We start from the raw sequence: 12,796 nt of genomic DNA, 5'->3' as shown, positions 1-12,796 counted from the left end.
AAAAATCTATTTTATCCTTTTTAATTAAATGAATTTATAATTTAACCAGTATACCATACTTACTTGTATTCTACAAGGGGAAAAAAAATGGGTTTTAACTTCAGTCACTGAATGCTATACATGCATAGCTGCATTATCTTCTTTTGTTGAGCTTTTTAAAAAAAAAATTATGTTATCGAGTTTAGGGCAATAATTTGAACTTTAGGTTTTACTGATATTCATAAACTGCTTCAGGTTCAGTCTCATGGATATCAGAATCACAATCAAATTATTAGATGGACTTCAGCATATTTACATATTATAAACAATAATTATTTTGTTTAATAAACTCATTTTATAAAGAGGTTGGCGTGGGAAAAGCAAAGAACCACCAGCATACTACTTGATAACTGGCTTTCATCCAGTAAAAGCAAATTTGCAATAATGAAGAATGGAATGTTAAATTTTTTAAGAGATCACGGAGTTGAAATAGTGGTTTTAATTTCAACATTATATGGCTAACTTTTGCAATTCCCAATTCCCATCAGTCGTGCATTATTCTTTAGTCATCATGCTCTGAATGCTGGTCATCTATGGTTCAAGTGTTTACATTTTGCCCCCTTTTTCCAAATCAACCCACCCCCCTCCCCAAAACATAGAAAAGGGAGGGTGCCTTGTACATTCCTATATTCCTACTGTAGGTACGGGTACAACTCAGACACCCACAGTTCTTTGATGCCTTGCCCAACAGGCAATTTTTTTTAAAAATGTGAGCTTAGACAATCAGTGTCATCAGGCCATTCAACTATGGAATGGGAAGGAGATTACAACAGAGCATAATCCTGCACTCAACCCAACAACCATACATGCACATTTTCCAGCAATGGTTACCGGATAGTAATCAGGAACAGGAACCCTTCCTAATTTTTTAACCCTACCATGCCCAGGATAATAAAACCAAATTATAGCAGCAAAATGGTGTCTGGCTGGGGCCAGCTAACTCAGCACAGGATAGGAATCAAACCTGGCACTTTCTATTGCTTAGTGCTGTATCTCTGAGTTATGTCTTCACCCAGTAAATCATCATGGTATCGAACTGTTTTGTTTTTAATCCATCTTTCAGAGATATTATCCCATTTCTCCAGCCACTATGAACTGGTTAAGTTTAGTTATAAGTGCGCAACAGAAAAATCATTCCAGGATTTTTTCCGGTCCAAAAAAGAGAGTAAAAATGGTACTGCCACTTCCTGGACAAGATCGTCTTGTATGCATTCACAAAGGAGTACATTACTCGTCCCTCAAAGAGTCTAACTTGATACTTAGGCCTGTGACACAAAGGAAGTTTGCTCCTTCTACTGCTGGGGGGGGGAAAGAAAATCAGGCTGTCAGCCCCACCCTACAGGCCAATCACAGTAAAAGCATGTTGGACATAATAAGTACTGCAGGAGCAGGTAACCGTGGGCGATTAATAAGCTTAAAAAGTAATGAAACAAAATTACACCGCCATTAATCAGAGGACACTACTCCAGCCTCTGTAAAACCATGAAAAGCAAATCACATAAAATTAACAGTATCCAAGTCTTGGATATGACTATCTTATCTCAAGTCAGTAATTTCATTCTGACAGTTGAATAAAATGTTGCTTAAAACTGACCTCAAATAGTTTGCAACTTACTCATTTTATAACCATTGGGCAACATTCCCTACAATCCAGCTAAAACAAGCAATAAAGTTATTGGGGAAAAAATGCATCAGCCACTGATAGTTATTCTCTAGACATGACTGCAGAACATCATTCAACAGTCATCCACTTGGAACATAATTCCTATGGTCTTGTAGTACGGGGAAATCAGGGGAAGACAAATCAATTAACTAATTTCAGAATTGTTTGGCAAATCCTTATTTATTGATTTTGTTTTAGTCCTCACACTGTATCTGTGGAAAAGTCTCCCTCTCCCCATTAACAGAGATTCACCATTATGAAAGGCATGGATTTTGATCATCTGGAAAATGTCATGGATCCAGGTATCTGGTTCCTCCAACTTTATTTTTGGCTACATGCAGCTTTTATCTAGCCTTCTGGGATTTGGTGCAAAATTGATTTGGTTTAGTTTAATTCAATTCCAGTTCCCTTTCATAGAATCATGGAATGATACAGCACAGAAGGAGGTCATTCAGCCCATCGTGCCTGTGCCAGTTCTTTGAAAAAGCTATCCAATCAGTCCCATTCCCGTAGCCCTGCAAATTTTTCCCCATCCAAGTATTTATCAAATTTCCTTTTGAAAGTTATTACTGAATCTGCTTCCACCACCCTTTCAGGCAGTTCATTCCAGATCATAACAACTCACTGCTTAAAAAGATTTCTCATCTCACTTCTGGTTCTTTAGCCAATGATCTTAAATCTGTGTCCTCTGGTTTCTGACCCATCCGCCGCTGGAAACAGTTTCTCCTTATTTACTCAATGAAAACCCTTCATGATTTTGAACACCTCTATTAAATCTCCCCTTAACTTTCTCTTCTCTAAGGAGAACCGAGAACCACGAGCCACCCCAGCTTCTCTAGTCTCTCTCTGTAACTGAAATCCCGCATCCCTGGTACCATTCTAGTAAATCTCCTCTGCACCCTCTCTAAAGCCTTGACATCCTTCCTAAAGTGTGGTGCCCAGAACTGGACACAATACTCCAGCTGGAGCCTGACCTGTGATTTATTTGCTGCTGTTGTACCTTATTTTTATTTTATTACAAACCCATAGATACTAAATTCTGTTACAATTCCCATAAAAATAAACATTTCATTTTGATAACCAACAACTTCCTTGGCATTTTTGGTTAGTAAAATAAATCACCGACTTGAAGTATTTGGAAATTTATTTTCCCAACTTCCTCACTGCCAAGAGCATGTGGGAAATAAATACAGAAAAGGATAGTTAATGAAAGACAAAGCAAAACATGAGAAACAAAATTATACAGGCAAGCAAAATTAGAGAGGAAAGAGAATGCTACAAATAATAAAGGGAAATCATCTTTCAGGTCATACAACTTCCACAATTTATGTACCTCCAAAAAGAGATACAGGAGAGACAATCAGGCAGACTGCCAATCCTAAAATTAACAGTCAGCTACTTGGAAATGGAGAGCAGATTGCAGAAATTCTAACAAAACTAACCCAAGCATTTTTTTGGTACAACTCTGAGCCAAGAATGTTTGTAACTAAATGTCCAAATTGATAGATAAAACTACACTACACCACTTTCATTGAAATTAGAGGCATGGATTTCATACTGTAAGAAGGTCCTGCAATTTACAGAGGATCGACAGATCTACTAACATTAAGTTTTCTGGAATTTGGCAGCAAATAAATGTTTGCAGAAATAAAAACTGCAGCTTAGGGCCAAATTTTTATATTCATCAAAAGTGAGGGGACGAGGCAAGAAAATGATTGGTAACAATAGTTTACATTAGTAACAAATTTAGTATTTTTCTATAACCATGACAGATATGAAGATGCTGTTTCATGTGAAAAGACTGATGCCTACAAATGGGCAAGTTAAAAATTAGATTTACAACTGATCGAATATATGATCATTAGGGGCTATTGGTGATCCCATGATTATTGAGAGGGAGGTAAAGGGATTGCAATTGGGGAATAAAGCAAAAACACTCAATGGGAATGAAAATCCAATAAACCTGCTGCTTTCTGTCACAGCATGACACGCTGACCTCAAATTCCTGTGCAATACAACCTCAGTTTTCACTTATACAGTTTAAAGCAGAATAAAGTGCATGAAAAGAAAAATCTCTTTCATCCGGTTTTACCTCTTCTCTGAAGCTTCTCTTGGTGGGATTACTATAACATGTCGCCATTCCAGTAATGACCTTTTTGTAATTTAAGTGATCTGGTTTTATACCACATATTTAAAATATGTTTTGACAAAGTCAGCTTTCAGATAGCTAATTTGAGCGTTAATATCTCAGTGGAAGCATACGAATGTGAGAAGAGTGCATTTAATTAATTACATGGGATTTGCAAGTAACAAACAACAGATGGCTGGCTGAGAAGTATACAGGTCATCAGCAGTGGGCTGTGTGGATTTTACTGCTGTGAACCATTGACTAATGCCATAGCAACCCACAAATAAGCACAAGTTTGTCCCACTGTACAGGTTTCACTTAGCAAATAAATGTGTAAAGTTAGAATCGATTATCAAAGAAGAAATGCAAACTCAAGGACAATTCCACTTTATTTTGTTCAGGTTTATTTGCACTTTAAAAAAAAAATGAAATGTGTTCTCCAAAAATTGGATTTCCTACTTCAATATTGACAAAGTAGTGATGACAGTGTATTCAAAAAAAGGACAGGTTGCTGGTTAAGCAGGGACTATATTTAAGTGTTTTTAAAAAAACAGAATATATTACACTAAAGCCCCACAGAACAATTTTTTTTGGCTGCAGTTTTACTGCACTACCAGTCGGAGACTGCAGAGCACATTTGCCATATGTGCAGAGCTCAGCTCCCTGCCTGGTAAATTTTTAATGTTTTAAGAGCATGGACAGAATTGTCCACTTCCTTAAAACATTCAAATACATTAAATATATAAATTGCTCAAAAAAGGTCCAACAAATTGGCTGAATATTTTTTTTTTAAACTAGACTTGCCACTGCACTGGAGTTATACTTAGGTTGTCTAGTCTTAAGTGGTGTGAGATGGCCTCCCCAAGGGGTCACTCCTCTTGGGTTTTGTGCATTCCCGAGTCAGATTGGGGATTGGGTGGGGGGGGGGGGGTGGGGGTGACTCCAGAGTTATGCTGTCTCTTGGGCGATTGAAACCACCTGACAGTGGACATGAAAGTTGCAGTATAATTAGCCTAACTGTTGAAGTTTTAAGTTTAGTACAAAGATATAAGAGAGTGCAGCCTCAATTTTCCCCACCGTTACCTATAAGCAGTTCAGGTCAACCACATATCAAAAGATAAATGATATTACTTGGATTGGAGAGTGGGGAAGAAAAAAGGGTCAGACTGCAGAGATATGGAAGAGTGCCAAGCTGCCAAATGGCAGGCTGCAGGGGCTTTATTCTGTTTGATTGGGGTGAAAAGGAATAAAAAATTGACAAACATTTAGACTGTTTACAAGTTAGCAATAGAAACCCCTGATATCGCGATTGTACCAACAACGTAATACATTGTATACCTCGCATCACCGTGACACAAGTATAACAGCAGCCAAACTGGCATCAGTTCAACATTTCACCTCGAGTGCCAGTAAAGGCAGTCTCGCACCACGTCAGCAGTGCATCAATTGCAGCAACAGGTGCAAAGACAACTTTTTAAAAAAAAACTCGACCATCTTTAAGTTTTTCATGGTAAAAAAGCAGTCAGCCTTCTTCTGAAAATCAGACACTTCACCAGCACTTGGAGGCCAGTAAGCGAGCCTCTAAGTACACATAATGTGGAGATGCCGGTGATGGACTGGGGTTGACAAATGTAAGGAATCTTACAACACCAGTTTATAGTCCAACTGTTTTATTTGAAAATCACAAGCTTTCGGGGGCTTTCTCCTTCGTCAGGTGAGTGTCACCTGACGAAGGAGAAAGCCTCCGAAAGCTTGTGATTTTCAAATAAAACAGTTGGACTATAACCTGGTGTTGTAAGATTCCTTACATAAGTACACATAGGCAGATCTCTGCTTTCCTTGATTGACCAGCTCTAAGAGTGAGGGCAGGACAATTCTGTCAAAAAAAACAGGAAATGCTAGATATGCTCAGCGGGTCAGGCGGCATCTCTGGAGAGGCCAAGAGTCGATGTTCTGGGTATAAACCCTTCCTCAGAACTGAAAGATATGACAGTTGAACAGTTTTTAAGAAGGAACAGAACAACAGAAAGGGGAGGAAGGGAAAAACACGATTACACAAACACAAAAAAAAAACAGAATGACCTGCACTAAGATGGGGAACGGGAGATGGTTAAATGGTAGAAGTGAAATGAGCACAAGACATATTAAAAACATACGTGAGACACAGAGAGCATGTGACTATCTAAGGGGGGTAGTTAGGTTAAAAGGGAACCTTGGTGTGAGCTTGCCTCCCACCCCCCCGCCCCGTCAAGACTACTGGGCCACTGCTCCACTTTGCCAGTTTTTCATGCCTCCCTTTGCAGCATCTGCAGCATTTTGATTTTTGTTCAACATTCTGTGCTGTTTGCTCATTGATGTGGAATCAGGTACTGGTGTGAAACTGGGATCTGCAGTATAATACACCTAAAAGATCACTATTTGTGTTATAGAAACATTAGGAACAGAAGTAGGCCATTCAGCCCCTCGAGCCTGATCCACCATTCAATTAGATCATGACTGATCTGCACCTCAACTCCATTGAGGAGTTCCAGAAAAGTGCTTCCTGATTTCACTCCTGAATGTCCTAGCTCTGATTTTATGATGTCCCCTTGTTCTTGATTCTCCCACCAGAGGAAATAGTTTCTCCGTATCTACCTTATCAAATCTTTTAAACATTTTAAACACCTCGATCAGATCACCCCTCAACCTTCTACACTCAAGGAAATACAAGCCAACTTTATGTAATCTAGCCTAATAATTTAACCCTATAAGCCCTGGTATCATTCTGGTGAATCTGCACTGCACGCCCTCCCAGGCCAGTATATCCTTCCAGACGTGCGGTGCCCAAAACTGAACACAGTACTCCAGATGGGGTCTGACCAAGGCTCCACACAACTGAAGCATCACTTCCTCCCCTTCATATTCCAGACCCCTTAAGGCCAACATTCCATTCGCTTTTAATGATTTAGGTACTTGGATTCCCAAATCTCTTTGCTCCTCTACAGTTCCTAGTTTCTCACCATTTAGAAAATACTCCAATCTATCTTTCTTGGGTTCAAAGTGGATGACCTCACACTTGCCCACATTGAATTCCAATTGCCATAGTTTTGCCCACTCACTTAATCTATCCCTTTGCAACTTTCTGCTCCCATCTGCTACTTACTGTCCTGATAGCCTATTAAAAAAGTCCTGAGCTGAATTCGGTTATAGCCTTCATCCAAATATCAAACAAGTTGTATGCACTAGATCAGGTTACAGGTGTTATAATATTCCACTTTTAAAAGCACTATTTAAAAACAATTTAATCAAAAAAATTGCATGATTGTTCAATTCCCTTGTAATAAAATTTCCCAACATGCATTGACAAGAGTTAAAGAAGCCAGCTTAATTTTTTGGCAAGGACCATCCATTTGCAGTTATTCATTTTTTTTTTGGTGGGGGGGGGGGTGACACCTTCTGGAATGAGTAATTTGTGTGCACTGATGTTCTTCACCATCAATTACAGAGCCATAACTGAGGCAGGCAACAGGCAAAAGTACATAAACAGCATGTGAACTGCACTACAAAAATCTGAATATGGATCCCAAACCATTTTAGCTCATAATACCTTTGTCAGGAGTAAAGAAAACATAAAAGTACACATTACAGGGCAACTGTGCAATGCTACAGCGATAGAGATTTAAAATAAAATTACATTCTTACTATTAACTTTTCCTACACATAGTCAGTCTTGCATTGAATTCCCTGCTCCCTCCTGTGAATATGTATATTTATTCAGTTTCTTAAAAAAGGGTTAAACATTTATTCTGCAGAATTACCTCAGTGCAACATAGTTTAAAAATGGAAATCATTCACTGGCAATGTGGGAGAAATACACACACCTAGGGAATGCTTTCATAAATTCATTTTCTAATGGGCAGTATATCAATGGGTCAGCACGATTTTTGAAATCTATTTAAATGTCAAATTACTTAAATCTTTCAGTATCTTTTCCTCAAACTTAAAAAAAAAATCAAATCACATATACAATGCCATGAGCCACTTTCAATGCAATAAGCAATTGCAATGTGATTTGCTTAACATTTTCTAGCAAGTCTGTGTAAATCAAATATAACTAAGCAGCATAATTATCTTTTTAAATTGAACTTGGATATGAAGACTTGCAAACTGTGGGTAATTGCAACATCTGAAATTAACAGAACATTTATGTTTCTGAAGATCAAAGTCCACATTAAAAAGTAAACTCTCTCTTTTGTTTAACTTTGAATAGAAAGCATAAGATAATGTAAACACTATTGAGATTCTAAATGGCACTGGACCTTTCAATTATTTAAAAGATTAATTTCTGTTCAGTGACTGCCCCTACCACTCCCTGCCCTTACAGTGTCCATGAAATCTGGATGATTCACGACATTTCTAAAAACTAACTGAACATTTGCCTGAGGAAGGAGAAAATCTCCGAAAGCTTGTGAATTTAAAATAAAATTGCTGGACTATAACTTGGTGTTGTAAAATTGTTTACAATTGAACATATATTAGCACAGGAAACACATTTTATAAAGGGGTAGCACCACAAGAGATTATGTATTCCAACAAACTGATCAAACAAGTGTCTTAGTGAATCGCCGTCAATGATCTTATTAACACACAGGAGTGAGAGACTGATTAATGTGTTCAGGGACAGGAAACAAAACCTTGCCAGTTCTGGTGCAACAAGTTTCAGTCTGTCTCTGGCCAACACCATTCCACAGCCCTGTTTGCATAGGCTCAGTGTGCTTGTCAAATGATTAGCATAAAATTTCTTGATCGACACATAAAGAGAGCAGTGCTTATTAAAGGGCTCAAAAGAGCTACTAAAAGTTCAATACACGTACAGGGGACAGTAGGGGGAAAAAAATCACGTTATACTTTGGCACACATTTAAAATGCATTAATTCTTCCTTTTGACCAACAGGATCAAAGCTGTTTTCAATGTCAGTTCCTTCCTTTGTTTTAATCACTAAACAAAGCAATTAATCAATGGCCGACATCCTAAAAATAATTGAATTTAGTCATACAGATTTCTACCCTGGTTAGATACAAAAATGATTTACTGAATAATTATTACCTATCAGTACTTAGTCATTTTAGATCAATATCCAAGATTTCTCTATACTTTAACAGCATTCAGAATGAATTACTCCTGTAAAGAGTAAAAACTACTCCTACCCTTTACAAGTGGACTACACCTTTGTTTTACACCTGCAATTGTCTAAACAGGAGAGTTTTCTTAATATTAGACTGCAAGTAGCTGCGACCGTTTTTAATTTGTAAATTGCAGCAACACAACTGGACAAAACCACACACCTGGAATCAGCCATGCAGTCTGTGCGTTTTCCCATTTAGAGACACATAAAAAAATGTATTTCTAACTTGTGATATAAACTTAATATTGTTCAGAACCCTCAACTAAATGATACAAGCAAGATTAGATTTAAGTTTTCAACTACAGTTGTGTAGGTTTATCTGAACATCTCCATGTAACAGCATGTTCTAAGTGTAACTCATTTCCTCGCTCTGTCCAGCTCACTGCTATATATCTGCAAAAAGTGCTGTATCCCTTGCAGGAAGCCTGTAGTTTTTGAAAGGAAATGCCAGACCTCTCAGTGAGAAACCAGGCATCTAGCCATATCCTGGTTGACATTAAAGGCAAGAAATTCTTCAGTATAACAGGGTTCTTAATTAGTTATTACTTTCCCCCTCGTTTCACATTACAGACAGCACAGAGTTAAAGATAATCGTTAAACTAATCGAAAAGATGATTTTAAAAAAAAACTAAGTTAAAAAGCAGTTCATAAAATGTACTTACCTCAGTGAAGTAGTTGTCCATTGTTTAGTTGTAATCCAGCCTGTAAAAGTTTACTGTCTACAAAAGGTAAAGCCTAACCATGGGTTAATGATGTGTGCAACAAATGAAGGAGGTATTCCACTTCTCAGGTTTCACAGTTACTCCACGTTACCACCAGTCTTTAGATCAACACACATTCACACTGAATCCTTTGTTTTAGAGTTTCCTTAAACCCCGTAGACTGTGAAACACACTCATTCATGGCTGTTTTCTTAATGTACAGTACTCTTCAACTGAAGAAGGTAAAAAGCTCAAGCTCCTTCAGAATTAAAAAGTTGTACTTCTGTTAAAACTCATCTACTTTGTTCCACACCCGCACACTTTCTGTTTAGTGGAATTGCTTCTCTGACCTGACCCAATAGACTTACACTCCCTAGTGACTAATATAGCTCCACCCAGTTCCTACAGCCCAGCCCCCACCACTGAACCATATAAGGAAATGGGTTCCTTATCACTTCAGAGATTTGAATGTAAACCACAGCAGGACCGTGATTAAAGTTCAGGAATTTACCTCCCCATGCAAGTTCTAGTGTATAGCTTAACAGCCATTGTAACGTATTAAACAGTAAATCTGACACTACTGTTGTGTTCAGTTTAAAATACTGAACACCTTAAAACACAACACATTTGTTTGATTATAACTACTGATATTGGAAGCTCAGTCGTTCCAGGTTGGATTCACAGCGAAATGAAAAAGATAGTTCCCCAAATCCTGCTAATTTTTTTCCAGGTACTTAAACCATAAAGTATTGTGGAAATATACAAATATGTCTTTATGCAGTTGGGTTCTTTCCCTGAAGGTGTTGGCTCAAGTTGGGGTGAATCCAAAGGTGCCAGTAGCCCTCCAGCACCTGGGAGCTATGTAAATGATGTGGGAGGGCCCTACCTGAGCCTTCTGCCTCATTTTCCTCTAGGGTGGGTGTCCATTATGAAGGGTGCCCAGAAAAAGCAGGCATTAGCCCTGATGCTGTGGGCCCTGTAAGATTGGAGTATCTGAGAGGGATCTGCAGTCAAACCATGGAGGTCGAAAAAGGTAAGCGGACGGAATCTTTTGTTTTGCAAGTCCAAAGCGATTTTCGAACTGCAGATCTTCTGGCTGCTGTTTTTTGACAAGAAGCAAAAGACTGTGTAGCCAGCAGCCATTAGCACTGCTGCATTATCTGACCTTCCTTCCCCACTTTCAGGCTCTAGATTCTGCCAGGGGGCAGACCTGTGCCAGGGGGTTTCATGTCATGTCAGGCGAAGCACATCTGACATATGATCCACCTAACCTTCGTCCAGGCGTGGGCAAGAAGGGAGGAAAATTGGAGCCAGAATGCTTAACCACAAATTAGCTACTGAGCCAGAGACCACAGCAGAATTTAGAAGGGAACTGGATAAATATTTGGAAAGGAACAATGTCAAAGTATTCGGGGAAATGATTGAGAAGAGGGATTATAGTCGAAAGCTCCAGTTAATGAGCTAATACTGGCAGAGGGCTAAAGGGCCAAATGTGCTATAGTTTGATCATTCTATGATTTGATGTTCTATGGCATTGCTCACAGACAAATAATTTTTAAAGTTTCCTTACTTTCTTTGCAGCCTCAATCCCCAGTCTATACTTGTCACAGTTTTACTTCAGCTCCAGTGTGCACTGTCTCCAGGTCCTGGTGTTCCATTACTCTCTGATTCTGCAAGTCTGACTGCTCCAATCATGGAACCAGGTTGCGCTCTCCTAATTCTACCATTCCTTATTCCCAACTTTGTGCCCAGTCTGACAAAATTAAACAGCTGACAGATGCTTTTCCACTACAGAAAATGGAGCGAGTGGCTCTCTAACGATTGATAGCACCATGGTGCTGTTGAATCACAGCACTGCAGTAAATGACAATATACTACGCAAACAAATAAGTGTGCTTATAGACTCATAATGTACCATCTGCTCTTTTCACAGAGCTAGGAAAACCTAGTGCACCATCAGCTGTACCTGAAGAGAACCACACACATGAGCACAAAACATCACCACCTTCAATTAAAGAAGGCACCAGCACAAATATGCACACCACAGCACTAGATAATGATGTTGATGAAGAATCAAAGGGTGAAACAGCGAGCAACGGTGGTAGGTGATGATAGGCTATTTGGTGCAAATGCAGAATGTACAATCTCCATGTAGACCTTACTGGACCTACTTTGAAATGGAGGCTATTACGGCACAATATTGAGCTGCCACTTACCTTCTAGTGCACAACATCAGAAGATGGTCTGAGTAGTGTGAAGGAGTGCCAACACCCAGTTATGCACAGCCGTCTCGCACAAGTGATGTAATGAAGCATCGGCTGTACGCACTGCAATCTTTCATTGAGCATGTGCCAATACTAGTGGTATCTGCAGTGCTGGAGGCTGTCGGCACAATAGAAGCATTTCTCATGAATTGTACTGCCTCAGTTATGGAGGCTTTGGGAAGCAACAATCTTGGGTACATTCGACTCGCTTTGCAATTGTATGTAGGCAACCAGGGTGGAGGGATTCCGATGCCAACTGTTCTATTCTGCCACAGATTTGTGGACATCGTGTGAAAATGTCCATTACCAGTTAGATACATGGAGTAGTACAGGAGCAGTCTGTTGGCATTCATGCCAGTGGCAGGTTTATGCCATCATGTAGCCCTACAGAAATGACAGTAGGCACTGCCTCTGAAAGCACTGAGCCCACAGCAAATCAGAACCAGTAATCTCTGGCAGTCAGGGCTAGTCGCAGACTTAGATAGAGGGTCTTCTATAACTCGGCAGTTCACAATTACATATATAGTCACCTACCAGTGCCACTCTTTCAACTAAAAGTGCACATAGCAGTAGATCACATCCAAACCAACAGGGAGGCATTCACTACACACAAGAGGCAAATACAACAACCAAACACAATAATTATATACTCCAAATCAAAAGCAAAATACTGCGGATGCTGGAAATCTGAAATAAAAACAGAAAATGCTGGAAATACTCAGCAAGTCAGGCAGCATCTGTGGAGAGAGAAACAGAGTTAATGTTTCAGGTCGATGACCTTTCGTCAGAACTGGAAGAAGTTGAAGATTTAACAGTTTTTAAGCAAGTACAGAACC

The 12,796-nt window shown here is 39.2% G+C and overlaps 1 protein-coding gene across 1 annotated transcript in view; it reads right to left on the bottom strand.

The window, feature by feature from the left end:
- Window positions 1-10,039, bottom strand: part of myo10 (myosin X) — a 262,007-nt gene extending 251,968 nt beyond the window's left edge. The window contains exon 1 of the mRNA XM_068001886.1: window positions 9,658-10,039. Coding sequence (XP_067857987.1) covers window positions 9,658-9,678 — 21 coding nt within the window. The 5' untranslated portion in view covers window positions 9,679-10,039. The remainder of the gene's footprint in view (window positions 1-9,657) is intronic.
- Between the last annotated feature and the right edge of the window lie 2,757 nt (window positions 10,040-12,796).

The sequence above is a fragment of the Heptranchias perlo genome, chromosome 2 (genome assembly GCF_035084215.1).
Source record: "Heptranchias perlo isolate sHepPer1 chromosome 2, sHepPer1.hap1, whole genome shotgun sequence".
NCBI classification, from domain to species: Eukaryota; Metazoa; Chordata; class Chondrichthyes; order Hexanchiformes; family Hexanchidae; genus Heptranchias; species Heptranchias perlo.
This window is presented reverse-complemented; position numbering and strand designations above follow the sequence as displayed.